This window comes from Orycteropus afer, unplaced genomic scaffold, assembly GCF_000298275.1.
Source record: "Orycteropus afer afer isolate SDZICR_OR568_19922 unplaced genomic scaffold, OryAfe1.0 scaffold00010, whole genome shotgun sequence".
In the NCBI taxonomy this organism is placed as follows: domain Eukaryota; kingdom Metazoa; phylum Chordata; class Mammalia; order Tubulidentata; family Orycteropodidae; genus Orycteropus; species Orycteropus afer.
Window position 1 is genome coordinate 9,578,044 of NW_006921597.1, and position 27,871 is coordinate 9,605,914.

At 39.3% G+C, this 27,871-nt stretch overlaps 1 protein-coding gene across 1 annotated transcript in view; it reads right to left on the minus strand.

Moving 5' to 3' along the window:
* Window positions 1-2,650: 2,650 nt before the first annotated feature.
* SLC22A15 (solute carrier family 22 member 15) overlaps window positions 2,651-27,871 on the minus strand; it is a 95,616-nt gene continuing 70,395 nt past the window's right edge. Inside the window, exons 6-12 of the mRNA XM_007948717.2 lie at window positions 23,388-23,603; window positions 19,549-19,689; window positions 15,434-15,519; window positions 7,489-7,609; window positions 5,966-6,038; window positions 3,059-3,247; window positions 2,651-2,737 (exon numbers count right to left, since the gene is read on the minus strand). Of these exons, the coding sequence (XP_007946908.1) occupies window positions 2,651-2,737; window positions 3,059-3,247; window positions 5,966-6,038; window positions 7,489-7,609; window positions 15,434-15,519; window positions 19,549-19,689; window positions 23,388-23,603 (913 nt within the window). The remainder of the gene's footprint in view (window positions 2,738-3,058; window positions 3,248-5,965; window positions 6,039-7,488; window positions 7,610-15,433; window positions 15,520-19,548; window positions 19,690-23,387; window positions 23,604-27,871) is intronic.

Below are 27,871 nucleotides of genomic sequence, written 5' to 3' on the forward strand. Positions count from 1 at the left end.
CACTAACTGTACATCCCACCCTCCCTTCTTCTATCCTGCGGCTGGGACAGGAGTCCAGGAACAAAACCATAGGACCCTCACTTGTACAGCCAGAGGCAGAGGGAATTCCAGTGCCAGTAGAGAGATGGACTCCCAATTGGTCTTCAAATAGAACCAATCTGTAATATTGGTTGTTTCTAGTTATTGGGCCTGTGGGTGATGATTTTTTTCTCTTCTGTTTTCTAAATTTCTATAATGGTATGTATTACTCTTATAGTGAGAACAAAGTTCCAACCAACCAATGATTTATATACAGTCATGTGTCCATAATGTCCATGATATGTTCTGTGAAATAGGATGCTATGCGATTTGGACATAGTGTAAACACCATATGATACACAAGCAGTCCCTGGATTATGAACAACTTCCGTTTCTGTCTTTAAGTTGAATTTGTACATAAGTTGGAACAGTTAGTTACAGTTTGTATCTAATGTCAGTTAGTCAAATGTTTATCTTAGTATACAGTATGTAGTGCACCTTTCTATGCATAAAAAACAATTAAAGAAACACTTCCAGATACACTAAAACATCTTTAACATTAATACAGAAATAATAATGTTTTGATGTGTGCCACAAAGTAGCACTCATTTGTTATTATGAACCATAGTATGCACCTCAAATTTGTAATATAATTATGCAACGGACATTATGCGATGTGTGACTGTATAGTTCTATTTTTAATTCCCACTGAAGAGGAGCTTCTAAGTGTCCTTATAAGTTCTTCTTCTCTCCCAATGGTGCTTGGTGGGTCTCCATTTTCCAGGTAAAGCCAAGCAGGACTCCACAATTTAGGGGTTTAGGTCAGATTACCTATAAGGGATTTCTAAGAATGATACTGGAGTGGAGGAAGATTCCACCACCTCCCTGAAGGCGAAAAACAGTAATATTTATTAGGTCCTTGTGGTGTCTAAGAGTGCCTAGGTGGTCAAACGCTCAACCATTAACCAAAAAGTTGGCGGTTCAAACCCACTCAGAAGTGCCTCTGAAGAAAGGCCTGGCAATCTGTTCCAAAGACGTCATAGTCACAGAAACCCTTTGGAGCACAGTTCTGTTCTGCAACACATGAGGTTGCCATGTGTCAGGACTGGCAACAACTGGCTTACTGTGTCAAGGGCAGTTCTGAGAATAATAGGGAGAACACAAAAATACAAAGGTATTTTTTGTAACAAGTACAAAGGTACAGATTGCCATACAGTGTAAATCAAAAAGTTAAAGTAGAAGAGAACAGGAGTGTATTTGGAGTCAACTGGGGGTGGTACCCCCCAGATTTCCAGAAGCAGTCACAGTGACATCTTCTTTTTACCTCTAATGTATTCCAGCCTCCCCCATCCCCTGCCCCTAAGACATTAGTCAAAAAGGCAATTCTGAAAACACAGACCTTTTCCTAGTTGGGAAAGTGACTAAAGCCATGCTGCCCATGCTGGATGGTTCTAGGTTAATACTCCTATTTGAGATAACATTTAAGATTTCCAGGGAAACAGACATTTTCAGCACATCGTTTTAGGAAACTACAGACCATTCTGATTTACTAGAAACTCGTTAGTGCTTAATGAAAAACCTACAACTCCTATGAAACTACTTGGGTTTCCATTCTGACTAAACAGGCAGGGGCTGATCTAGGACAAGAAGAGTTCGTAAATTATCCAAGTCCCTAATCAGACAACACTGAAAGCAAAACAATCCCCAAATGCATGAAAGACAGTTTTCCTTTCTTCCTTATTGAAAACTGTACCTTTTATTTTTACAGCTAAGTGATCACCATGCCACTTTTTAACTGCCTTGCATTTTTATAAAACATTCTCATTGACTGTGTGTGATTTTGAGGTTATTGCTGGTACCAGAATCTCCTATGGAAATTTTTCTGGGGATATGTACAAGTGGGAACTAAAGAGATGACACATTCTGAGCATTAAAGGGAGCTCATGGGGCTCTGACTCTGAAGAAAATCACTTTGGTAGATTTGGCTTCTACTAGTCAGTCATCGGTGGGACTAAAACCACTCAAGCCAACCAAGAGGCCGACAACCAAGTTCAAAACTCAAACATCATCAGTTAAGGTAAAGCTGGAGGGTTTGGGGCCACACAAAACACCTCTCCCCGATTTTCCTCTGACACAGATTTGTTATCTTAACACCAGTCTGCCTCTAAAGAGTCCTGGTGAGGAGCAACTGGTAGGGGGCAGGTATCAAAAATGGTATAAAAGTTCAATCATAAGAGTGACTTATCTCATCCCGCTGAAATGTTGAGAAAGTTTACATATCTGCTTTTAGGTCATGATGAAGGAAAAGCAGCATGATCAAACTTGTTGAAACAATGCTGTCTACAACTCTGGAATGTGGGTTTGAGGTATTGGGACAGAGGTCATGCTTTCGAGCTGAACCTGAATTTGGGGCAAATAAACCACGGTTCCTTCAATGCAGTGAGGTCCTGTCTCGTGAACTCTCTTCCTCAACTTTTCCTGTGCCTCACAAAAATCCTTCCATGCTCAGTAGTATCATGTATGTAAGTTCAAGACTGTCTTTCCATAGCTCTCTTAAGTGTCATGGGAGAACCTGCCTTCACAAGAGGCATAAAAGATGCTCCAATGCTTCTGAGGAGAAATCTGAGGCTCTTCACTTGATCATCTGAGTCTCTTCATCTGCATCATAAAACTCCTCTTCTTCACTCTCGCTCCCTAAAGTGCTCTCCTTGTCAGCAGACTGAAACAGGAAAAGAGAAAGTGTGGTGAGACGACATCATGACATTTCTGAAATGAAAACTACTATCTACATATTTCATGGACAAAAGTATTTCTATGATATCTATTCTCCTAAGAATTAGCCCTTCTGATAATGTTAATAAATCACATCTATCATCTTTATGTCTCTGAAAGTCAGCTGCTATTAGATCCTTACTTTTTCACCTTACTTTTCCATCACTTTTACTCAGTTCTATTTAATCTGACCAGAGCATTCTTATTTTCAAAAACTGTAACTATTCAAGTGCAGGATTGCAATGATTACAAAAAAATACCACCATACCTGGGGAGGATCCAAGGTCTGTAATGACAGAGCTTCCTCTCCCAGCCTCCGATAGGAATATACCTGAAGGTCAGAGAATGTCTCCAACAGTGGGCTGTTGAGAGTTTCAGGCAATAATAAACTCAGGAGGCCTGAGGCTAGGCCAGTGGCTCCAAACACAATGAAGGGTAAAGACCACTGTACATATTTCTGCAGGGATAGGGGGCAGAATGAAAACAAACAAAAAGTCAGTGTTTTTTCCCTAGCAGATGATATCAGCAGTCTCCTGATTAAAGAAGTATCATTACTTACTATCTATTTAATCTTCCCATAAGGAGGCCTGGTGGCACAGTGATTAAGTGCTCAAATGCAAACTGAAAGGTTGGCCATTAACCTGCCAGCCACTCCACAGGAGAAAGATGTGGCAGTCTGCTTCCATAAAGATTATAACCTTGAAAACCCTACGGGACAGAGCTACTCTGTCCTATAGGGTTGTTGTGAGTTGGAATCACCTAGATGGCAAGTGGGTTTTTGCTTTTGGTAATGTTCTCACTAGAATCTACTATAGACCAATTTTCTCTCCTCATAGAAAATGGCACTTGGAAGTCACCCAATGACTCATCAGGCATGGGGAGATGGGAGTGAGTAAATAAAAAGGCAGCACTGGTATGTGGATAGGAAGCAGCGGACTGTTTTGTGCATGGGGTAGGTATTGTGGGAGAAAGGGATATGGGCTGTATCTGGGCAGAGCAGCCCTACAGGGTCTGAGATTGCAGGAAATCTGGTGATCAGCTTCCATTCCCACAACAATTTATAACACAATGATTTATTTGTATATGCTCATCACATAGGGGACATCCAAAAGTATTTGTTAATCACAAACTTTGAAGTTCTCAATGTGGAATCAGCCAATTAATCCCAATCCTACATCCCCTCATTGATTCCCTTAACATTATAGCTGAGAGTCACAGAGAAAAAAAGGAATAAAAACTCTAAACAGACTCAGGGAAACGAGAGTACTGGAAATGGAATGACTAGAATACAATTCAAGAGAATATTGACACCTTGTGAAAAAATGTAACTAATGTCTCTGAACAATTATGAAGAAACTGTTAAATGGGAACCTAATTTGTTGTGTAAATGTTCACCAAAAACATAGTAAAACATTATTTAGGGGAAAGAAAGAAAAAAGCTCTGAGTAGAAGAAAAAATTTAAAGAACTTTACCACATACCCAGGGTTTATAAACTGCTTGCAGTGAACATGATAAAGAACAAAGAACTATATTACAAGCAATTATTTCAGAGATACAAAAAGATAATCTCAGGAAAATGTAAGTATTTTCTTTAAATACACACCAAAGATAACAACATACAAAACATTCCTCGTAGGATGTTGCTTTGGGGCCTGAGAACTGATTAACATTCTTGAGTCCAGCACAGAAGCACCTCTGCTTTAAGATCTAGATTGGGCTTCCAGTGCCCACATGGGGAGGGGGGGCATGTAATTCTGTGGGTGGGACCACTGTTAGTTTAAGATTTTCCTTCAGATAATTCTTTCCTGATTTTTCAAAGCTGAAGAGAAGATGGAGGAGGAGAGGGAGAGGAGAGGAAAAGAAAGGAAAGGGAAAGAGGGAGGAGGGAGATGGAGAGGGGGGCGAGGAGGATCTCTTATTTCTAGTCGCCTATCTGCAAACACATGTTCAGCACTGTGTTTGTGTTGCTGAGTCAAGGGGAACACAACATTTTCACCTCTTCTTAACTTAGCAGAAGTCCATAAGACACCAAGAAAATCAAACCAAATTTGTCATTACCTTAAATTAAGCACGAAACATGGAGAGGTAGATATACCCAGAAAAGGGAGAGTATTACAACCCAAAACGTACAAAGAATATAGTACCGTTTCAGAGACAACGCTGTACCATTGAGTAAGTGAGAGCTGTCTACAGAGCAGGTTCATAGGCCCCATGCTGAGAGGAAATATACCCAGAGAACAGGATCTAGTCCCCCTTTGGTTAAGTCTTGGGTAAGAAGCAGTTACAGAACAGACAATGGAGAAAGATGCATACGAATCCCATGGGTTCTTTCACAGAGTATGAGAATTTTAAGACTGGAAGGTTTTTAGGTTCATATCCCTTTTTTTTAACTAAGTCATTTAGAAAATGTCAAAAAACATTAATGGACATACTGCTAAGTATGCTTCTAACTGTTCTTTTCCAAGTAGTGTGCCTTTGGGAAAATATTCACCCTTTTTCTTCTGCATTCATCATCTTTAATATGTGGGTAACAACAATGCCTATATCATACAGTTATTCTGAAGGTTACATGAAATAATATATACATTAATAATATATACATATTTTATTATATATATATATATATATATATACACACACACACACATATAAAGTGCTGTGCATGGAGCCCAGCACATAGCAGAAAATCAATAAATATTTGCTGATTAACTAACTTGAGAATGGAGACAGGAAGGGGTAAGCTGCCATTATTAGACCCTCCAATGTCTACAGGGGAGCTCTGGTAGCATAGTGGCTAAGGCCCTTGACTGTTAACCAGAAGGCTGGTGGTTCAAAGCCACCAGCCACTACTCGGAAGGAGGATGGGGCAATCTACTTCCGTAGCGATACTGCCTTGGAAACCCAAGGAGGGGTCGCTATGAGTCGGGTCCAACTTGACGGCACATAACAACAACAACAACGTCTACAGACTCGAGCAAAAAATCAGACCCATCAGGGATAAAAGCATCCTTGGTAAGAGTTCATTTGCTACTGGATTCTTAGTCTGAAAGGCACGAGGTTCTCCTTGGTGGTGTGATCTTCAATGGCATCTATTCATTACCTCTTTCTATGCAAATCACAAGCATTTCCAAAGCAGAGAATCAAGGAAAACAAAACTAAGAGGTACAAACCAACCAGTGAGGGGATGAAGGGAGCAATGATTCCACCAACTCGGGAGAACATAGAACAAGTTCCGAGCCCAACATTCCTGAAAGACATATGAAAAAGTAGGGAAAAAAAATCAGTAAGTTCTAGCAGGACAGTTTAAAAAATCTGAAGATTAACATATATCTCAAAGTAGAAGTATAAGATCCTATAGAGCAGTGATGTCTGAAATAGAAATTTCTGTAATGATGGAAACATTCTCCAATTACACTGTCCAACATTGTAACCACTAGTGGCTTGTGGCTATTGAGTGTTTGAAATGTGGTGGTGGCACTGAGGAACTGAATTTTTAATTTAACTTAAATAGCCACACAAAGCTAGCAGCTACCCTATTGAGAACCAAACATCTGAGTATTTTTGCCAAGTGTTTTTATGTTTTTTTGCCTCTTAGGTTTCCTATCAGTTAATCCTGCCATAGAGATGCACAGCTTTATGATCCAAAAAGTCTGTCCAGTTAATTAAACTCAACTAATTAACTATTTAATGGTCAGGGATATAAAAAGGAGTTGAACTGAGCATGTATTCTCAGGAAACCAAGTACATTACTTTCCTGGGGAGTGCGGGTGTGAAAGAGTTGGGAAGGAATGAGGGAGCATGACATCAGTCCTAAGTAGGCTGACCCTGTTATCCCAGCCTAATTATCAATAATGACCTTACTACATCCTTGGACAAAATGACCACCTTAGCTTTAGAGCCAATGGCCAACAGAAAGTAGGCTGTAGACACAAATAAATGACTAACTAGTCACAGACAATCTGATTTTATGTTGGGAGAAAAAAATTTTAAATGAACAAGTAGAAAGAAGCATTAGGCTTCTTGTATGAATAAAGAAAAGACAAGGATTCATTCAGAATGATTCTTTGAAAAAAAAAAAAAAAGACCAAAAAGGCCGGCTAAGAAAATAAGGGCCTGACCCACAGAGGTGGTTTTGTAAAGTTTCTGCACCTTCATGACTTTGGGTTCATTATTTTTAGTTTTCAGACTTATTCTAAGGGGAAATTTAGGATGGAATATGTTCTTTCAGACGTAAGTTAGCTCTACTCACTGAAAACTACATTTAACATCTAATATTTTAAGTCTAATATTCATGTATTACCACGTGAAATTACTTTTTAAAAAATTTTGCATATTTGTTTGTTCATCTGCTCTCTCGAAATGTAGGCTCTGTGATAACAGGGACCTTGTCCCTTTCTCTGTCATGTGCCTGGCAAAGGTAAACGAAATTCACAGAAACAAAAATATCAGAGCACTATCTGAGTGATGGATTTATTTAGTGTAGAGCTGAATTTACACAAGGAAACTCAGATAAAACTACATTTTCCTCAGCCAAGGAAGCAAGAGTAGTCAACAGAGACAGCCGCTATGCTTATAACTCCCTGCTGAGGTGCTGGGGACCCCATGATAACTATGCTCCAGAAGAAATGAGAACCATACCATCTCCTTATGGAAGAGTCTACAACAAAATGCACAGCGTGACTTTGGGTGGCACGTACCTGATAACTGTAGGGTAAAGCTCAGAGGTGTAGATATAAACAATATTAAAGGCAGCACTGATGGTCAGCTTCCCCAGCAAGGACAAGGAACGGCTGTTCACCACCGCAAACACACCTGTGCCTGAGGAGGGCAAGTGCAACACCTGTGAGAACTTCAGTTGATAAAAATTATTTTAGATGGTACAGTTCGTGTTGAAGGAATGAGTCATTAATGCTAATCTCAAACAATAAAGAGGTAACATAATTGAATCCACACCGAGAAGGGTTAAAATTTCACATAATCACACACACAGATATTTTCTCACTGTTTTGGTCACACCCACAAATCTTGCATGTGATTAAACTTGCAACCCGAATGACGGAGCACCCTGAAAATTTCTGTACCGTACAAAGTAATCTCAATCAATATCTTAAGTTCTGTCTAGCAAGGGCAATACCAACATTCCTTTCTTCCCAATCTTGTTTAACAATCGATGTGTATTTGTGGCATGTGAGGAGAATAAGCCTGACTGATGTAAGAGGCAGAGGCTGGTCTAGAAAATTGCTATCTTAAATCTGTACTTCTTGGTGTTCTGTTCAGAAGATATAAAAAAAAAAACCCAACCCAATGCACTACCACTGAGTCATAGCGACTGTATGAGAAGATAAGGAATACCAAAACCAAACCAAGCCTAGTGTCTTAGCGTTAATTCCAACCCCTGGCAACCCACATGTTACAGATTAGAACTGTTCTAAAAGGTTTTCTTGTCTACAATCTTTATGAGAGCAGATTACCAGGCCTTTCTTCTGTGACACTGCTGGATGGGTTCAGACCACTAACTTTTAGGTTAGTAGTCAAGTCCATCACCTAGGGGCCTCAGATAAGGATTGTTGTTGTTAGGTGCCATCCAGTCAGTTCTAACTCATGGTGACACCATGTGTACAGAGTAGAGCTGCTCCATAGGGTTTACAAGGCTGGGACTTTTCAGAAGCAGACTGCCAGGCCTGTCTTCCAACGTGCTTCTGGGTAGGTTTCAGTTGCCAACCTTTCACTGAACCACTTCCATTTATACCACTCCGGGACTCCTAGATAAGAATAATCATTTTAAATTACCACCAGCAAATATATAAGACATTAATGTTCTTTAAAGAACAAGACTTTAAGCATAGAAGTAGCTTCAATTCTTCCTCCTCCCAAACTTCTCACATGAATTACTAACAACATGTGAGGTTTTTAATGGAAATTTTTTGCATAAAATGCAAAAATGTTTTATGACAATTCATTTCCTTATCCAAAATACTATTGATTGTTCTGTGGTTCTTTATTAACATGATCTTCTCTGGGACACCACAATTTAATTATTCTCTTTCACACATATTTAACTTCTCCTTTTCAGTAACTTATTTGCCTTTGCCTTCAACATAACACAATTTTGTCTTCCAAAGGAAAAAAAAAAATTCACATTGACTCTGATGCACTTTCTTCCATGAATACTGAGCATCTCCAATGAGTGGCCGCCACTCCATTTCCTCAAATGCATCTGCCCATAACTCCTACTATCAGCTTGCAATACCATCTTCTCTGGAAACTCCTGCTCTTGAAGGTTAACAGTGATGTCCTAATCATCAGTAGAATTGCCTCTCATTCTTCTTGACATTTCTGCCATATAGAACATTCTTGTCCTCTTCCTTGGGACTCCATTGCTCATATAAACCACTTCTCTCTTGAGCAGCTCAAATGAAATATCCTCTCCTTCCCTTGACCTCCACTGCCTTATTTTCCAATTCATTCAACAAGCCTGCTTCAGACACTCCTTTGTAGTTACTTACTTTTCCATCTCATCTGCTCAAATATATTTTGAGTTCCTTTGGCTTAAGGTTGGTATCTTGTTTGTGTTCCTCACATCATGTCCCATAGTACTATGCACATCAGTCTTTACTAAATATCTGGATAGACTATGATAGAAATTAATTTAGTAAAATAATATCTGTGTTAATGCCCTCTCCATCTCATTCTAAAAAACAAGAGCCACCTTCCATGTTCAACTGTGAAATAAATCTTCATCCATTTTAAGGATAGAGTCATGAACACAGTGGCCCAGGCACTGCCAGACTCGACCACCTGAGGCTATTCTCCCCTCTTCTGCCAGGCTATTCAGCTGTATTTTTAAGCCATGAGGCACTTCTTAAAAAAGAGAGAGAGAGAGAGAGAGAGAGAGAAAATCACATCTTTCTGAATTTACACTGAGATATGTGTCTAGACTTTTGAGATTTAACAACTTCTGCATTTAAACCAAAAATTAGGGCAAATTAAACTCATTAATTATTTCCCAGAAAACTGAGTGAGTCAGGAAAATGTATTAAGTGGCAATGAAACAAACAAATGGGCACATTTGCTTGACTGCAAATGATCCTCTGGTACTGTTTTCAACCTATACAGGATGACATATTTCAGAACAGTTCAATTTCTCAATTCAGCAAGCACACCAGACTTTGCTGGGATCCCCTTGCCTGCACTGTGGCCTGAAAACCCTGAGCTGAGGTCCTCTCAGAACTCACTTTGTTTCTCTTCTCTCAGGATCACTGTTCTGCACAGATTGTTGTCCAATGTCCAAAAACAACACTGTTTGTATTTTGTCTGGTTTGACAGTTGTTTAAAGCAAGAGGACAGCTGTTCCCATTACTGTCATGGCCATAAGTGAAAGTCACCTAGCATTTTATTGTCAATTCTCATATGGTACCTTCTTTTATTGTTATTTTTTGAATCACTAACTTCCCTCACTAGATTGTAAGCTCCTTCAGGCCAGGAACTGAGTCTTGTTCATGAACAGTATCTTGTATATAGCAGAAAGTAGATGACTAAAGAATGAGCAAACCAAAGTTGAGAAAATAAATGAGGTATTAAGATTCTATAGAGCCACTGGGGTTCCACTGAGGACACATTCTTCAACTATTAAACTTCCTTATGTAGTCATGTGTCCTGACTTCTGCATATTCAGATTCTCTGGCAGGAACACAACTTATGTCAATAAGAGCCCAGAACCACTCTGACAACCCTGGCCAATTCCCCATCAGTCCTGCCCACTGAAGAGTAAAAAACTGAGCCTCATCAGGCAGCATGAATCTTCTAAGACCATAGCTTCACCATCTGCAATGAATACTGTGGTTCTAAGTAGGCTTGGTGGTGTAAATAGTTAAGGGTTTAGCTGCTAACCAAACAGTTGGTGGTCTGGACCCACTCAGAGGCTCGACAGGGGAAAGACTTGGCAATCTACTTCTATAAAGATTCCAGACAAGAAAATCCCATGCGGGCAATGGCACTCTTATATGGGGTCTCTATGAGATGAAATCAATGCTATAGCATCGAAGAATATTAACACTTTGGTTTTAAAACTCTAGGAGGGAAAAATAACATTTCTAAAAGAACACTACTTTTAGTCTGAACTCCAGATGTGGTAATTACTTGCTGTGAAACATTAAAATAGGAATAATATCTAATATGTCTTGCATTTGAAGAGAATCCAGCACGTAGTCAACATTTAATGGATGTTCACCAGTATTATAAACTTAATTATGATCCTTTAAATAAGGATAGAGACCAGATTAAATTTATGATGACCAATTTGTGGAATACGTTACAGGTAGCCCCCCGACTTATGATGGGGTTCCATTCCAATGACTGTCGTAATCTGTTCTGATGTTAAGTCTAGTACCTCATTTTTTTCCAGTTTTCATTATTATGGCCTTTTATTATCAGTACCTTTATATATCTGATCTTTGTCTTTAGGGGTTGGCATGAAAACAATAACATCAGCAAAGTACACATTGCATCACTCTATATAGTACATATTACTACTGATAAGATGTACAAAAAAAGAAAAATGGACAGTGCAGTTTGTCATAACTTGAATATGTCATAAGTTGAGGAATACTTGTAGTGACCACCTGGTAAAATTTTCCTCAGAGAATAACATTTTCTTGGAGGTTGGCCAGCATATAAATATGTACAAGGAAGAACACTTTTGCCTAATAATTACAAACCACAGGCTGAGGAATGGCAAGAAATCTATTTTCTAGCTTACTGGCTATCTTTCTTAGAGATATGTCATAGTTACAGATGCAGACAGCTATAATCATATAAAAAACCAGAAACCAAACCCATGGCCACTGAGTTAATTCCAACTCATAGCAACATCCATAGGGTTTCCAAGGCTATAAATCTTTACAGAAGTAGGTTGCCTCATCTTTCTCCCACAGAGCAGTTGGTGAATTAGAACAACTGACCTTCTGGTGAGCAGGCAAGTGCCTTACCCATCACATCCCCAGAGCTCCTTATAATCATATAGATGCCACAAAAAGTGAATAGAAGGGCACATGGTTGGCAGAATGGAGAGAATGAATCCATGTTTGGTAGGAAAAAATGAGGGCAAATGAGCACACAAAGGAGTGTGAAAACTAGTGGTCTCCAAATGAACACAAGATGCTAGTAGAATTTTTCAAATTTCTAGGTATCCTTCATATGTCTTTAGCAGTGCTTCGATAATATGTAGTTTAGAGCTCAGAAGTTTGAGGAAGAAAAACCCCAAGAGATTTCAAAGAAAGCCATCAAAATATTTTCAAGAGTAAATATCAAAGATTCAAAAAAGTTTAGCTCTAAGTATTTTTAAGTTCAAAGAAGGTAAGATTCAAGACTAGCTAGATGACTCTCTGCAAGTTTAGAAAGGATTATGCCAAAAAGGGGGGTGGCTGTCTGTTTTCTATCTCAGGTAACGAATAAAATGAAAGAAAATGACTCAGTTGTGGGAGGAGAGGATCAAAGTAATGGTTATAATAATAGAAATAATTTACTAAAGGTCATTAGGGAACATCTTTCCCTGAAAATCATTAAAGACAGACTAGACATCCACTCTTCTAAATATAATAATAATTAAAAAAAAAAAAAAACCACTGCTGTCGAGTTGAATCCAACACATAAGAGACCCTATAGAATAGAGCAGAACTGTCTCCATAAGGTTTCTAAGACTGCAAATCTTTATAGAAGCAGACCACCACATCTTTCTCCATGGAACAGTTGGTGGGTTTGAACTGTTGACCTTTTGGTTGGCAGCTGAGCACTTTAACCACTCTGCCAGCAGGACTCATCTAAGTATAGTAGAGAATCATATTCCTGACACACATTCACAGAATGTACAAAGTACTTAGTTTTGCTGTTTCTTCCCAGTGCCCACCCAGGAGTACAATCATAAAAAGGTTCATGCAGGGTTTTGAATCGGTTCTTCCCAGTTCAGTTATGGCTGACGAAGCAAAACTGGAACAGACTGAAATTTGTAAAATGCAGGTATACTGGAGCAACAACCAGAATGGGAAAAATTACAGGTCAATGCACTGCAAGAAACATAATCTCCTTCTTAGAAAACAAAGGCAGCATGTGCATTACATGGCAACCAAATTTCTTTACTGGCAGAGTCAGAAACAATGGTGTCCAGCTCAAAGATGGCAGGCTACTGTGCCACTTTGAGTTTGTGTGTCACTCTCCATAGTCCTGGCAATAATCAAATTTCCCACATTAGGCTCCTGAAAAGGATCACTCTGCCTTTTCCAAGTCTCCCATTCCAGCGCTTTGACCTGTAATTTTTTTTCATTCCAGTTATCAGTCTGATATACCCATTTTACAAATTCAGGTCTGCTCTGAATTCTATTGTATCAGTCATGACTCAACTGGTTTGAATGAGTTCAAAGCCCTAGTTCAAGCTGTTCTCTTAAAATCGGCTGGAAGTGAGGAAAGAAGTGATTACTGATCTAAATAAATCTACATTCACTTTGGGTTTTCACTTCGCTGTTTATATGAAGTAATTTCAGGAAAAGGTCATATGCAATTTTAGAAGTGTGTTAGCTGTCATGTGCAAATATGTAGAAGAGAGGAAAGATATAAATGGCCTGGCTTACAGAGGTCTGATAGGTTACTGGTGTATTTACGGTAACAATGAAAAGATTTTCTCTACAAAGTGATAAATAGAACAAAACTCAAAAAACCAAACTCACTGCCATTGAGTTGATCCCGAGTCATAGTGATCCCTCCTTGGGTTTCCAAGGTGGTATCTCTATGGAAGTAAATTTTCCAATCTTCCTTCCAAGGAGTGGCTGGTGGCTTTGAATTGTCAGCCTTCTGGTTAGCAGTCAAATGTCTTAGGCACTATGCCACCAGGGTTCCGTGGTAAATAAAACAGTGGACTGTTAAACCCTAACCCACTGCCGTGGAGTCAATTCCAACTCACAGCAACCCTCATAAGGTTTCCAAGGCCATAAGCTCTGGTAGCATAGTGGCTAAATCACTTGCCTGCTAACCAGACGGCTGGCGGTTCAAACCCACCAGCCACTCCTCGGAAGGAAGGTTGGGCAATCCTACTTCCGTAGTGATACTGCCTCGGAAACCCAAGGAGGGGTCGCTATGAGTTGGGGCCGACTCGACGGCACATAACAACAACAACAAATCTTTATGGAAGCGGACTGCCTCATCTTTCTTCCTCAGAGTGGCTAGTGGGTTCAAACTGCTGACCTTTTGGTTAGCAGCCCAGTGCCTTGACCACAGTGCCACTAGAGTGGACTTTTAGGCATTGGAAACAACTGAATTCTTATGTGGCCTATGAAATACAAAGGCTGCTGAATATAAAGCTACAATGATTTGAAGCCTCAGACAAGAGCTGGGCACTTAGGTCTATGAGCCCATGACAGGCAATAGCTGAGGAGTTTCTCCTCTACCTAGCACTAACAGAGGGATCAGTTTTCTTAGAGAACAGGAAATAGGCAAACTTAATAAACTCTCTAGTTTCCGTGATTCCATGAAAATCATCATAAGGATGTTATAAACACTGGGTAGAATCCTAACAAGTGGGCAGTCTGCACTCTGAGTTCAAGGCACAGAATCGCAGCCAGCAACTATCAACACATTAGGTATATAGCAGAGTTATAAAACAGGTAGATCCCATGGCTTCAGGGTCTTCAATGAGATATTGGTAAAACTTAGCCTCAAGGAGCATTTAATGAATGTTATGCTGTGGCAAGAAATGAATCCTCCAGCTGATTTCCAGTACTTACCGAGACTTTATGTTAAAATATCTCACAATGATTCTCATCTCAAATGCAAATTCCATAATGGAGTCCTATCAAAATCTAAAAACCCACATGTGGGGCTTTTGTTGTATCATACGTCACAGAAGTAGATTTTGTTATGACCCACTCCTCACTGTTGAAAATCACTGTGCAGTTCCCCACACAATAGCTGGCATGCCTCAGGTGTGCTGGTACCAAAAAGGCTGAGAACCAGCAGTAGCCACAGAATTTCTATAGAAGGGCAGTGATCAGCTTAGACAAGGATGCCAGAGGGACTTTCTGTGAAGTCGTGTTTGCATAGCAAAGCTATAAATATATAAAAACACCAAGGTTTTCCGAAGATATTTTATTCATACTTTATGTAAGACTGAGAGAATGCTGATTATCACCAACAGTAAGTATTTTTGATGTTGTTGTTACTGGGGTGGCCTGGGAATACTGAAGGAGGTATCAAGGGGTGCCAAGGCCACCATTTAGAGCCAGTGTTCTATGATCTTGCAATTGGCTGGGATGAAGAGTGCAATCTGCAGTCTTGGACAGAGTTTCTGTCTATGCAGAACAAACCGGCCTACATCATCATCAAATAAACAACTCTACCCTCACTGTACTGCATCCCAGTCACCCAAGATGGTAGCTTAATAGCCTGAAAGAATTAATAGTGCACCTCTAAGCACATTATTCACCCAGAGAATAGTTTAGGCAATGGAAAGAATCTGGCCCATTATACCCCACACAATTGCTAAATAATATGCAATCACAGAAATGAAGCCTGGCATATGGTAATCTCTCTACTATATTGAGATTCATTGTAATAAAACTGCTGTTCAAAACCCTTGTAGAAATGTGAAAGGCATACCTTTCTTTTCTGGAAGGAACATTACAATAAGGCAGGCCAGTCCTCCAAGGCACAGAAATGCTGCTAACGTCCGCTTCCGACCAAACCTAAGTAATCAAAAGCAATGACACATTTCTATTGGGAATCTTATGAATTTAGCTGCTTCTTCCATCCAAGCTTCCTTTTTAAATGTTCTTGGTTTCATCACATATGCTTATCTTTTTCTTAAAAAAAAGTGTGGTTAGCAAATATGACTTGACCAGCAGAATGACAAGGATATAAAATAAATAACCATCATACAACAAAGGAAAACTGGGGGGGGGGGGCAGGATCAAATGATGTGTGAGGAATAGGGCATCAAGTAACACTATCTCCTCAAGTGTTTACTGTGTTCCAGGCACTGTTTTAAATGCTTTCCATCTATTTTCTTATTTAACCTATTAACAAACCTGTAAGTCTTCATTTTATAGAAAATGAAACTCAAGCATGGAGAATGGATTCTTCTAGTTCATGACATTTTGTGGTTACCTGAAAAAAGAGCTCTGCTGATGGTTAAGGCATTTGGCTGGTAACCAAAAAGTCAGAGGTTGGAACCCATCAGCCACTCTGTGGAAGAAAGATGGGGCATTCTGCTCCCATAAAGACTGACAGCCTTGGAAACCCAGTGAGGGTTGCTATGAGTCAGAATCGACTCAATGGCAGTGAGCTGGGGTTTTTTAGTTTGGTTACCTGAACTTAAACAGTTAAAAGTTTGAAACACTGTTAGAATAAGCCTCCTCTCTTAAAAGTACAAGCAGAAAAAAATTTCTTGTTAATAGGTCAGAACTAAGTGAAATTTATTGTACACTTTATTGAGAGAAGTACTTTTTAAGTAAGGGCTTTAAGGTAGAAGAAAGATATTAAAACTTACAAGCTGCCCTTTATTAAGGGCCTGCTAGAAATGTCAACATTTTAATTTTTAACGTTTCTGCCAGGTAGATTTTATTTATTTTTAATTTTTTTTTTTTTGCAGTGTTCCCTCCCCTCCTCTCCCACCCCTGGTAACCAACAAAGAAAGTTTCCTTCCATATATAAATCTTTCTTTGACTTTTACAATAACAGATTAATACAATATTTGTCCTTCTGTGATTGACTTATTTCACTCAGCATAATGTCCTCCAAGTTCATCTATGTTATGTGGTGTTTTGCAGATTCTACATTATTCTTTAGTGTTGCATAGTATTCCACTGTGTGTATGTACCATAGTTTGGTCATCCCTTCTTCTGTCGACGGGCACCTAAGTTTTTTTCCATCTTTTTCCTATTGTAAATAGTTCTGCAATGAACATGGGTGTGCATCTATCTGTACTTGTCCTTTGGCAGGTAGATTTTAAAATCTCTAGTTTATCGATGAGTACATGGAGATGTAGTTGAAGTCATATGGCTAGAATATGGGAAAAGCAGATAGAAATTCAGGGGTGCCTGATCCCAAATCTGACATTGCATCTCTCTGCTTTATGTTTTAATCTTAATTCTCTGGTGGCAACTGCTAGGAGACAGTGAAGGTTTGAGTCTCCTTTCCTGTGTCATTTTGCTTAATTTAACAATCATTTCCAAATGCCTTTCAAGTGTCAGGCGTCATGCTCAGCAGGCACCAGTGATGCAGAGATGTATAAAATACACACACAGTCATAGCACCCTTGTAACGCTTGAAGTGACTGTCAGAAGCATGCAGGAGAAGCTAAAGCAGAGCCAAGAAAGGACATTTGGTACAACTGGGGATGTTGGGGAAAGACGTCTTCACATGATATCTGAGCCAGCTCTTGGAGAATGACAAGGGTAAGCTGCAGTCATTAATAGAGGGGTCAGCAGAGGCAACTGGGAATTCTCCCTAATAAAAAAGGCCTTCCATTTAACAGAATCCAAATGGGCCCTACAAAATGTTCCAAACAAAATATGTATGAGAACAGCACCAAGTTCAATGTGAAATGAAGCCTGTTTTCGGTTAAAATGATAATTTCTGCGAAACGAGAAATGGCATAATCCAACTGATTCCTAACTTATACAGGACAGGATTTTCAGTTGTCCTAAGAAGCTATCTGAGGAAAGGTACTCTGTAAAACAACTTTTACAAGTATTTTAAAGGCATGCCCCCACCATTTGTCTGTGGTGACATAAGATCAAAAACTGATGGTAATGAAGAAGTCCAAGTTGCACTGAAGGCAATTGGTAAAAAACAAGACTCCAGTAATTGACAGAATACCAATTGACATATTTAAGCAAAGGGATGCAGCACTGGAGGTGCTTGCTAGTATATGCCAAGAAGTTTTGAAGACAGCTACCTGGACAATCATCTGGGAATGATCCATATTTGTACCCATTCTAAAGAAAGGTGATCCAAGAGAATGCAGAAATTATCGAACAATATCATTAATATCACATGCGAGTAAAATATTGCTGAAGATCATTAAAAAATGGTTATAGCAGGAAACTTCCAGAAATTCAAGCCAGATTCAGAAAAGAATATGGAACTAGGCTATCACTGCTGATACAGGATCGATCTTGGCTGAAAGCAGAGAATATCAGAAAGATGTTTACCTGTGTTTTACTGACTATGCAAAGACATTTGACATTATGAATCATAGCAAATTATGGATAAAATTACAAAGAATGGGAATTCCAAAACACTTAATTGTGGTCATAAGGAACCTGTACATAGACCAAGAGGCTGCTGTTAGAACAGAACAAGGGGATATTGAATGGTTTAAAATCAGGAAAGGTGTGTATCAGGGTTGTATCCTTTCACCATACTTATTCAATTTATATGCTGAACAAATAATCTGAGGAACTGGACTATATGAGGAAGAATGCAGCATCAAGATTGGAGGAAGAGTCATTAACAATCTGCAATATGCAGATGATACAACCTTACTTGTTGAAAGAAAAGAGGAGTTGAAGCACTTACTGATGAAAACAAAGGACTACGGCTTTCAGTATGGATTATACTTCAACATAAAACAAAACTCCTCACAACTGGACCAATAAACAAGTTCATGAAAAAACAGAGAAAATATTGAAGTTGTCAAGGATTTAGTTTTACTTGGATCCACAATCAATGTCCATGGAAGCAGCAGTCAAGAAGTCAAATGACGTATTGCATTGACTGCAAATCTGCTGCAAAAGACCTCTTTAAAGTGTTAAAAAGGAAAGATGTCACTTTGAAGACTAAGGTGTGCCTGACCCAAGTCACAGTAGTTTCAATTGCCTCAGGACATGCAAAAACTGGATAATGTATGTTGTTGTTGTTGTTATGTGCCGTCACAGAAAAAAGAATTTTTGCCTTTGAATTATGGTGTTAGGAAAGATTATTGAAAATACCATGGACTGCCAGAACAAACAAATCTGTCTTGAAAGAAGCAGAGCCAGAATGCTCTTTAGAAGTGAAGGTGGTGAGACTTTGTCTCTTATACTTTGGACAAGGAGAAGGACATCATGCTTGGTAAAGTAAAGGGTCAGCAAAAAAGAGGAAGACCATCAATGAAATGGACTAACACAGTGGCTACAACAACGGGCTCAAATATCTCAATGATTATGAAGACAACACAGGTCTGGGTAGTGTTTGGTTCTGTTGTGCATGAGTCACCATGAGTCTGAACTAACTCAATGGCCCCTGACAACAACAAGAACAAAACCATGCCCACTGACGAAGAATAGCAAAGTAGGATATGTTCTCTCCCTCAACAAAATAAAGTGGCTCTTGGGAGGAAAGAAAAGTCTAATCCCTTGGTCATTTGTCTTCTTATAAAAACTTTTAAATAACATTAACTGGGTTGATGGCTTCTAGCTACACAGAACTAGTAATCTATCTACTGTGACTAACAAATTACACACACAGAGCCTACTCAAAAACCTTTATTTGGTAATGCTTGTCAATGCTGGATTGAAATCTATATAAAAACTAGTAAAGATGAAACTCAAGAAATACTAAGGTAAAAAGTGTATTCTGACTGCATTGGGCCTTAGAGAAATTCTTATTACATGGAACAGCTAGCAAATACTCCATATGGACAGAGACAATAATATTTAGGTATGTATGCACTTCAGAAAGTGAGAGAGAAAGAATTCTATGTGGTCCACTTCATAGTCATCTACACTCACCATTTTTGGTTAATCAAGTAGATGCAGATAGGGTATGATGGAATCTCTATGAGGCCAGACAGGGCCAGGTTGGCATAAATACTTCCACCTAGATCACCTGCACTCAGAGTCAGGCCATAATACACCAAGCTGCACACAAACCTGCAATGAGAAGTCAAAGGACAAAAAGGACAACTGAGAACACAGAATTATTTGCTGGAGAAGATAAAAATACTGGTTTAATATAGTATGATCTGCCACAAGCAATATGCTTGACTCTCCCACTAACCTTTCTACTCTAATCTAAATTCCTAAACTAAGGAAAAACAACAACAACAACAAAATAAATAAATAAAGGAGGTCTTGGAAATGCTCTGTGCAAAATCTATATGCTATATGATGGTGGGCCAGCCCCTGAAGAGCAAAGCCATTATTTGAATATACTTAAGTAAAGTATTTCTGCATTTCTTAGAAGACAACGACCCTCTTCTTACTTTATTTAACTCAACAATTTATGGGGCACTTGCTTTAGGTAGTTGTTGTGATATTATCAAAGTAATTCTAGAAAAAAGCTCCCATCATGGTGAAGCCAACAGAGGATGGTGTTGAGAAGTGGGCTGAGAAGGGATTAAGACCATCACTGGGACACATGTAGGCCAAGTATGGCTGGCACTCCACCCACTGATGATTCAGTCACTTCCAGGGGTTTTAGTGGCTGACATTTCTACTCCGACACACATGGGCTTGCTGTTAGTCAGCACTGGCTCGATGGCAACTGAGCTGGGTAATGATAATGTCAGGAGAAGAGCATGGGGAGGAGGGGAGAGGGCACCCCAGGAGCTAAACTGATTAGTGGTTTGTCCTTCTCTAGCAAATGCTTCAGAGGCAGCAAACTTCCTAGTACTTCTGACTGGGGTAGATCTATCACTAGTCTATTAAAGATGAGCAGTGCTGTTGCCAGGAGATAATGTACAAGGATGAAAGGTGACACTGAACTGTATGTGTTCCCTGTTCCCTACTCATCTTGCATGTATGTTGTAGATTAAACAAATTTAAATCCATGCAGTTTTCTAAAATATTTTAAAAATCTTTTCTACCTATGATAGAGACCCTCGTCTTATGTAATGCTATAACCTAATATGTCATATGTGCTAGCATGACTCTTCTCTGTATTTAAACAGCCTTGGTGGTGCAACAGTTAAACACTCAACTCCTAACCCAAAGGTTGGTAGTTCGAACACACCCAGCAGCTCAGTGGAAGAAAGACCTGGTGATCTGTTCCCATAAGGATAACAGCCCGGAAAACTCTATGGGGCAGCTCTACTCTGTCACATGGGGTCATTATAAGTTGAAATTGACTCAACAACACACAGCAACAATTCTGTATTTAAATTACATTTCCAGTGAATTAATTCCAGCTGTGAAAATGCACATACTTATTTAAACCAAATTGTGATAGTACTGGGCCAGGGCAAAAATGCACAAAGTCAGTTCAGAACAGTATAGGAACTGAATTACCAGCTGATGGGAGAGAACAGGGACATGCAGGGTAAGGAGGCCCTATTGTCCCCCGGGCTGGGCCTCTGTTCTGCAAGTCTCCTTGATGGCAGTTAGTCATTGGGATCCATAATTACAGCTATTAAAAGTATTCCAATCCTCTTTATGTGCCCCAAACAAAATTTAAAATGCTAGCATAATATTTAACAGTATAGTTAGAGCATCAAAGAACTATTTAGGGCAGCACTATTCTGGAAAATAACCAAAGGAACAGATGTTAAACACAGAGGTATAATTTTACTCCCCAGTTAAGGTCTTCTTCAGTGACAGATCCACAGAAAAGATTTTAGAATTTTATAGCATCTTCAAAACAAACAGCACTATGTGGAATGGCATTGTCTCTATTATCATTCTGAGCCCAGAGGGGAAGAAGTTTATTTGAGAAGAACTCATTTGGCTGTGTGAGACATAAAATAAACAGAAGGCATCTCCTTGGCTCTAAATCTAGCTGTTGTTTTTTTTTTTGTTTGTTTTTATTAATCCCCTGAAGGCCAGAACCCAAAAGTATTATGCCTGGGGGAAAAAAAATTAAACAAAAATAAAAAAGAGTAAATAATCTTCAACAATCAGGTCTTCCTCCTAAGCAGAAAGTTTGACTGACTGTCTGTATGATATGTAAACGCAGAGTTTTATGGAGCCCTAAGTACCTGAATAGGAGCTCTGGTAACATAGTGGCTAAAGCACTTGACTGCTAACCAGAAGGCTGGTGGTTCAAACCCACCAGCCACTCCTCGGAAGGAAGGTTGGGCAATCCTACTTCCATAGTGATACTGCCTCAGAAACCCAAGGAGGGGTCGCTATGAGTCGGGGCCGACTCGACGGCACATAACAACAACAACAACAAGTACTTGAATGAGGAGCGGTAGTGGCCAATGGTCAAGGCATTAGGTTGCTAACCAAAAGGTCCAGCAGTTTGAATCTACCAGCTGCTCCGTGGGAGAAAGATGTGGTAGCTTGCTTCCATTAAGTTTACAGCCCTGGAAACCCTATGGAGGCAGTTAACTCTGTCCTGTAGGGTTGCTGTCAGAATGGACTTGATAGCAGCAAGTTTGGTTTTGGTTTAAGGACCTGAATATACTTTATGAGTATTAGTTTTTGAATAGATAGAACCTCAAATTAGTAAGTCCTATGCTGTGTTACTAGGTTTGGCTTTCATCAGCTCTTTTAATCTTCATGCTTCTAAGCTTGTGTCCTTCATTCAATATTTAGTATGCATCTGTAATATTCCAGCCCAATGCTGGTTCTGTGAGGAAAGCAGAGGTCGTGTGACATGGCTCCTGACCATACAGATGGCAGGCAGTGCTTGGGTAAGAAAAAAGAATCATGATAAAGGAAAATATTTCTGTAGGTTTGATTCTCAATTTACTATCTTTATACATAAAATCGCTTTCCCTATTCCCACATGATAATATATATTTATTTCCATTAGCCATTATGGCAAATACATATAAACCACAACCTAACAGTCCTTTGGGCCAGTAGGGATGTCTGCACTTTAGCAGAATGTACAGTATTAAAACATATGAGCAATCCACAAATTATGTATCTTGCCCATCCATTTCCCCTCTTTCTACAATTTCCTTTGTTAAACAGAACCAACTTGAACTATTCAATGCAACTTGTATCAATGCTGAGAACACTGTGAGAGGCAGGTTGGAATAAGCTAAACAACTAGAAAATCAGGTTCTAAAAGTGCTCATCAGTTGGTTGGTTCACTGATTTGCTTATGTGGCTTTGGGTCCATCATTTCAAACTCCCAGGACTCCATCTGCACAAAGGATAACATATAGCCCACCTCTGTGAGTTAGTGAGCAGTGAGGTTTTGGACTGTTTTAGAATAGTGATATGTTATTCAGGAGGTAGGGATTATATTAAAGTTCTGATGGTGCAGTGGGAGTGCTACATAAAATGTTGTGCAGAGCACAGGATTAGAATGTACTACCCAACTGCTTAGTGCCAAACCAAGTAGGTATCTTTAAAATCCTGTCTAAAGACTCTTCTGTTTCTGGTATGCTCCCTTCCTTTTCTTTTCTTTTGCTTAAATATATACATCAAATATCTCATGCGCAAGGATGTATTTCTGATGTCTGCTGACTCAAGTTCAGTAAACCTGCCCATTAGTGACTATCATCTCTGGCACAACACTAGGTACTAAGGGGAAAGGGCATTGTCTCTGGTATAACTACCTCATGATACAAAAGAGGAAACATTTTCCATAACTCAGAAGAAGGAACTGATTATCAATAGACCTTCAGCAACCTGAGTTGCTGAAGATCAACAAAATGCCCCTTATATATATTTACCAGATGAACATCAGGATCAGAGTGTGTCCCAAGAGGATTCGATAACGGAACAGGTCCAGAAAACTTCCAGTCTCCTTGGAGCTCCTGTTGGCTGGGTGTGTTAATGAAAAGGTGCACTTGAGCTTGCGGTTCCTCTTGGCAATGAGGTATAGTGCCTCTTCGGCCTCACTCAGTCGACCCTGGGAGTATAACCAACGGGGTGATTCAGGAATGAATCTGAAAGAGATGTCATTAAAGGCTGTATATTCATATAGGTACACATGCATAGGAAGGAGATAAATCACCTACTCAGCATATGCGTTCCCTCACCACAACTGTATCCCACCTTAGGTTTCAAGCTTGACTTTCTCAATGACATGCATGTGTGAGAGAGGGCTACTTTGAACAGTATGCCAATTTTATGTATAAAAAAGCAAGAATACGTTTTCATTAGCAGCAAAAAAAAAAAAAAGGAAATGATACGCATTATTTTTGAAGTTTAAAGTTTTAAGTGTTTATATGTGAAGGGCAAGTTACTAAGTTTATGATACTGAGTAACATGAATAATAAGTAAAAGATATGGTTCTAAATCTGCTTATGCTAATGGTGGTGGGACATTTTGGAAAAGGATAGCAATAATGGTGGCACAATATAAAAAATGTCATCAATGTCCCTGAGCTGTAAATGGGGTAGTTGTTAGGCTGGCCAATGTCTTGTTGTGTATATTTTCACCATAATAAAAGTTAAAAAAGAAAAAAAAGATATGGCTATAAATCCTAGCTGTGTATTGTTAGAATCACACCCTAGATACACTGTTTTTGTTTTTATTAAGTTCCAAAAAGCCTCACAAAGAAAACACAAGTCTTTATTATCTTATCATAAAAAATAAATTTTTAAAAAGTGAGTGGTTTTAGAGGATCCCTGGTGGCACAGTGGTTAAAGCACAAAGCTGCTAACCAAAAGGCCAACATGTAGAAGCCACAGCCACTCCATGGGAGAAAGATGTGGCAGTTTGGTCCATAAAGATTTACAGCCTCGGAAACACTATGGGGCAGTTCTACTCTCTCTTATAGGGTCGCTATAAGTCAGAATAAACTAGGTAGCAGTGGGGTTTTGGACTGTTTTTAGAGTAGTGATATGTTATTCAGGAGGTAGGGATTATATAAAAGTTCTGATGGTACAGTGGTTGAAGCACTCAGCTGCCAACTGCAAGGCCAGTGGTCTAAACCGATCAGCTCCTTCATGGAAGAAAGATGTGGCAGTCTGCTCTCGTAAAGATTATAGCCTTGGAAACCCTATGGGGCAGCTCTACTCTGTCCTATAGGGCTGAGTCGGGATTGAGTTGGCAGCGTACAACAACAGGGATTATATCAATATTACACATAAAAACTAAACTGTGTTTATCACATCTTGGCTACTTTTTAGTGTGTGCTGTGTTGTTATCTCTTCTATAGAGTTTTCACCAGCTAATTTTCACAAATAGATTGCCAGGCCTTTCTTTAGCCTCCCCACTGCCATCGAGTCGGACTCAATTCATAGGGACCCCTCCTTAGGTTTCTGAGGCAGTATCACTATGGAAGTAGATTGCCCCATCTTCCTTCTGAGGAGTGGCTGGTGGGTTTGAAATGCCAGGCTTCTGGTGAGCAGTCAAGTGCTTTAGGCAGTACACCACCAGAGCCTCATCTGTCTTAATCCATAAACTCTACTAAACCTATTCAGCATCACAGCAACACTGAAGCCTCCACTGGCAGACAGGTGGACACTGGCCAGGAACTGAACCCAGGTCTCCAGCATGTTGTTGTTCTTGTGATGTGCCGTTGAGTCAGACCCAACTCATAGAGTCATAGAGATCCCTCCTTGGGTTTCCGAGGCAGTATCACTACGGAAGTAGATTGTCCCATCTTCCTTCTGAGGAGTGGCTGGTGGGTTTGAACCGCCAGACTTCTGGTTAGCAGTCAAGTGCCTTAGGCACTACGCCACCAGAGCTCCTGGTGTCTTGCATGGAAGGTGAGAATTCTACCACTGAACCATCACTTCTGTATGTTTACTGCCTCAATATACTCAAATCACCTTGATACACCAGCTTTAATAATACCCTGAGGATAGTTTCTGATCCTCAATGACCTTAAAGAAAGGTATCGTTATGGATTGAATTGTAACCCCCAAAAATATGTGTTATAAATCCTAACCCCTATACCTGTGGTTATAATTACATAGGGAATAGGTTTTCTTTGTGATGATAAGTAGACAGTGTTAGTGTAGGGTGTGTTTTCATCAATCTCTTTTGAGATGGAAAAGGACAGATTATGCAGAGAAAAGCAGGCACAGATGAGGGAAGGTAGATGCCAAGTCACATGAGGATCACGGAGGAACAAGGACCTTCCCTCAGAGCTGACAGAGAGAGAAAGCCTTCCTTCTGAATTTGGACTTTGAGTCTCCTAAACTGTGAGAGAATAAATTTCTGTTTGTTAAAGCCACCCCCTTGTAGTATTTCTGTAACAGCACCCTTAGGTAACTAAGACAAGTACATTCTATTTAACCTCTAGTAACAAAAAAAAAGTTATTTTCTGATATAACTATAAAACATCATGCATATATATTGCCATTGATATCTTCAAAGTGTCAGGACATAGAAGTTATGTATTCTTTCACCTCTTCATGGGAGCTCTGGTAGAGTAGTGCCTAAGGCATTTGACTGCTAACCAGAAGGCTGGCGGTTTAAACCCTCCAGCCACTTCTCAGAAAGAAGACTGGGCAATCTACTTCTGTAGAGATACTGCCTTGGAAAGCCAAGGAGAGGTCACTATGAGTCAGATCCTACTTGATGGCAGTGTGTGTTTGTTGTTCACCTCTTCACAAAGACAAACTGAAGTAGGAATGTGGCAACTTTTTTTACTAAACACATCAAGTATATTTTGATCTAATATGACATTATTTGCAGAAAATAAAACTTTAGAGAAATAATATTGGCTATTTAATATGCCTTTTAGAATTCAGTATGGCTTTAACAAACATTGAATTGGCAAGAGATACAACAGAATTTGGAACCTTAATATACAGCCAGTCCACCAGTACCACTTTAAGAGCACTATTTGTAGGAAACACTGAGTAGCTGAGAGGGAAGATGATGGAAACAAAAAGGCCAGGATTTTTCCCAGGAGTTTTGCTTCTAAGAAGAGACTACTCAGTGCACATTTCATTGACAACAAAAGCAGAAACAAAAGTCATTTATAATACCCCAGAAAAAAAATCCCTTTATTTACTCTTGATTGACATTTGATTACTAACTACTCTGCCACTGAAGGAAATCATCAAGTAAAACAGTATTCGGTTGAAAGTTAGGTCTGCCGACCAACAGCTGCCTCAACAGGCTCTCTCACTGTAGACCACACAAGGTACTGTGTAAAACCATCTTTTTAAGTCTGAACAAAAATTTTAAAAAAAGATTATTGGTGATGAATATATAAAGATACACTTTGGATAGAAAAATAAGAGAAAGAAATATATTAGAAAGTATACGATAATAAAAATTAAAACTGAGAAGGATTAGGAAGAGTAGAAGAGAGCCAAGAAGAAAATATACCAAAATATTAACCATATCTTTGGATAATGTGAACCATATTCCCTCCTTTCAAGCTACCCTGTGTCTTCAGAACTGTTTATACAGAAATTACTTCAAAAACATGTAAGTAAATTTTTAAAGATGATACTTGAGAGATATCCAGGCTTTGGAAGGGTGATGCTGATGAGTTAATAAAACTATTTTCACTTGGGAAAGGGTTTCATCTTGATTATGCAAACTTAGAATTTCACATTTACCCACATTTTGATAAGGCCAATAATTAAAAAACAGTTGTAGTAGTACATTGATAGAAAACTGCCAGAAATTCAAGCCAGATTCAGAAGAGGATGTGAAATGAGGGATATCATTGCTGATATCAGATGGATCTTGGCTGAAAGCAGAGAATACCAGAAAGATATTTATTGGTGTTGTATTGATTGTGCAAAGGCATTCAGCTGTGTGGATCACAATGAATTATGGATAACATTGAGAAGAATGGGAATTCCAGAACATTTAATTGTGCTCGTGAAGAACCTGTACACAGACCAAGGGGTGGTTGTTCAAACAAAACAAAGGGATACGGCACAGTATAAAATTAGGAAGGGGGTGCATCAGGGTTGTACTCTTTCACCATACTTATTCAATGTGTATTTTGAGCAAATAATCTTAGAAGCTAAAGTATACGAAGACGAATGTGTAATCAGGATTGGAGGAAGAGTCATTAACCATTTGTGACATGCAGATGACACAACTCTGCTTACTGAAAGCAAAGAAGACTTGAAGCACTTACTGATGAAGATCAAAGACTATAGCCTTAAGTGTGGATTACACCTCAACAAAAAGAAAAGAAAAATCCTCATGCAGTGTAGTAAATTACTTTGTGTGGCTTTTCTACCCATAAGTCTTTGTAAACTCCAAGGTGGGATTTGCTATGAGCAACGAG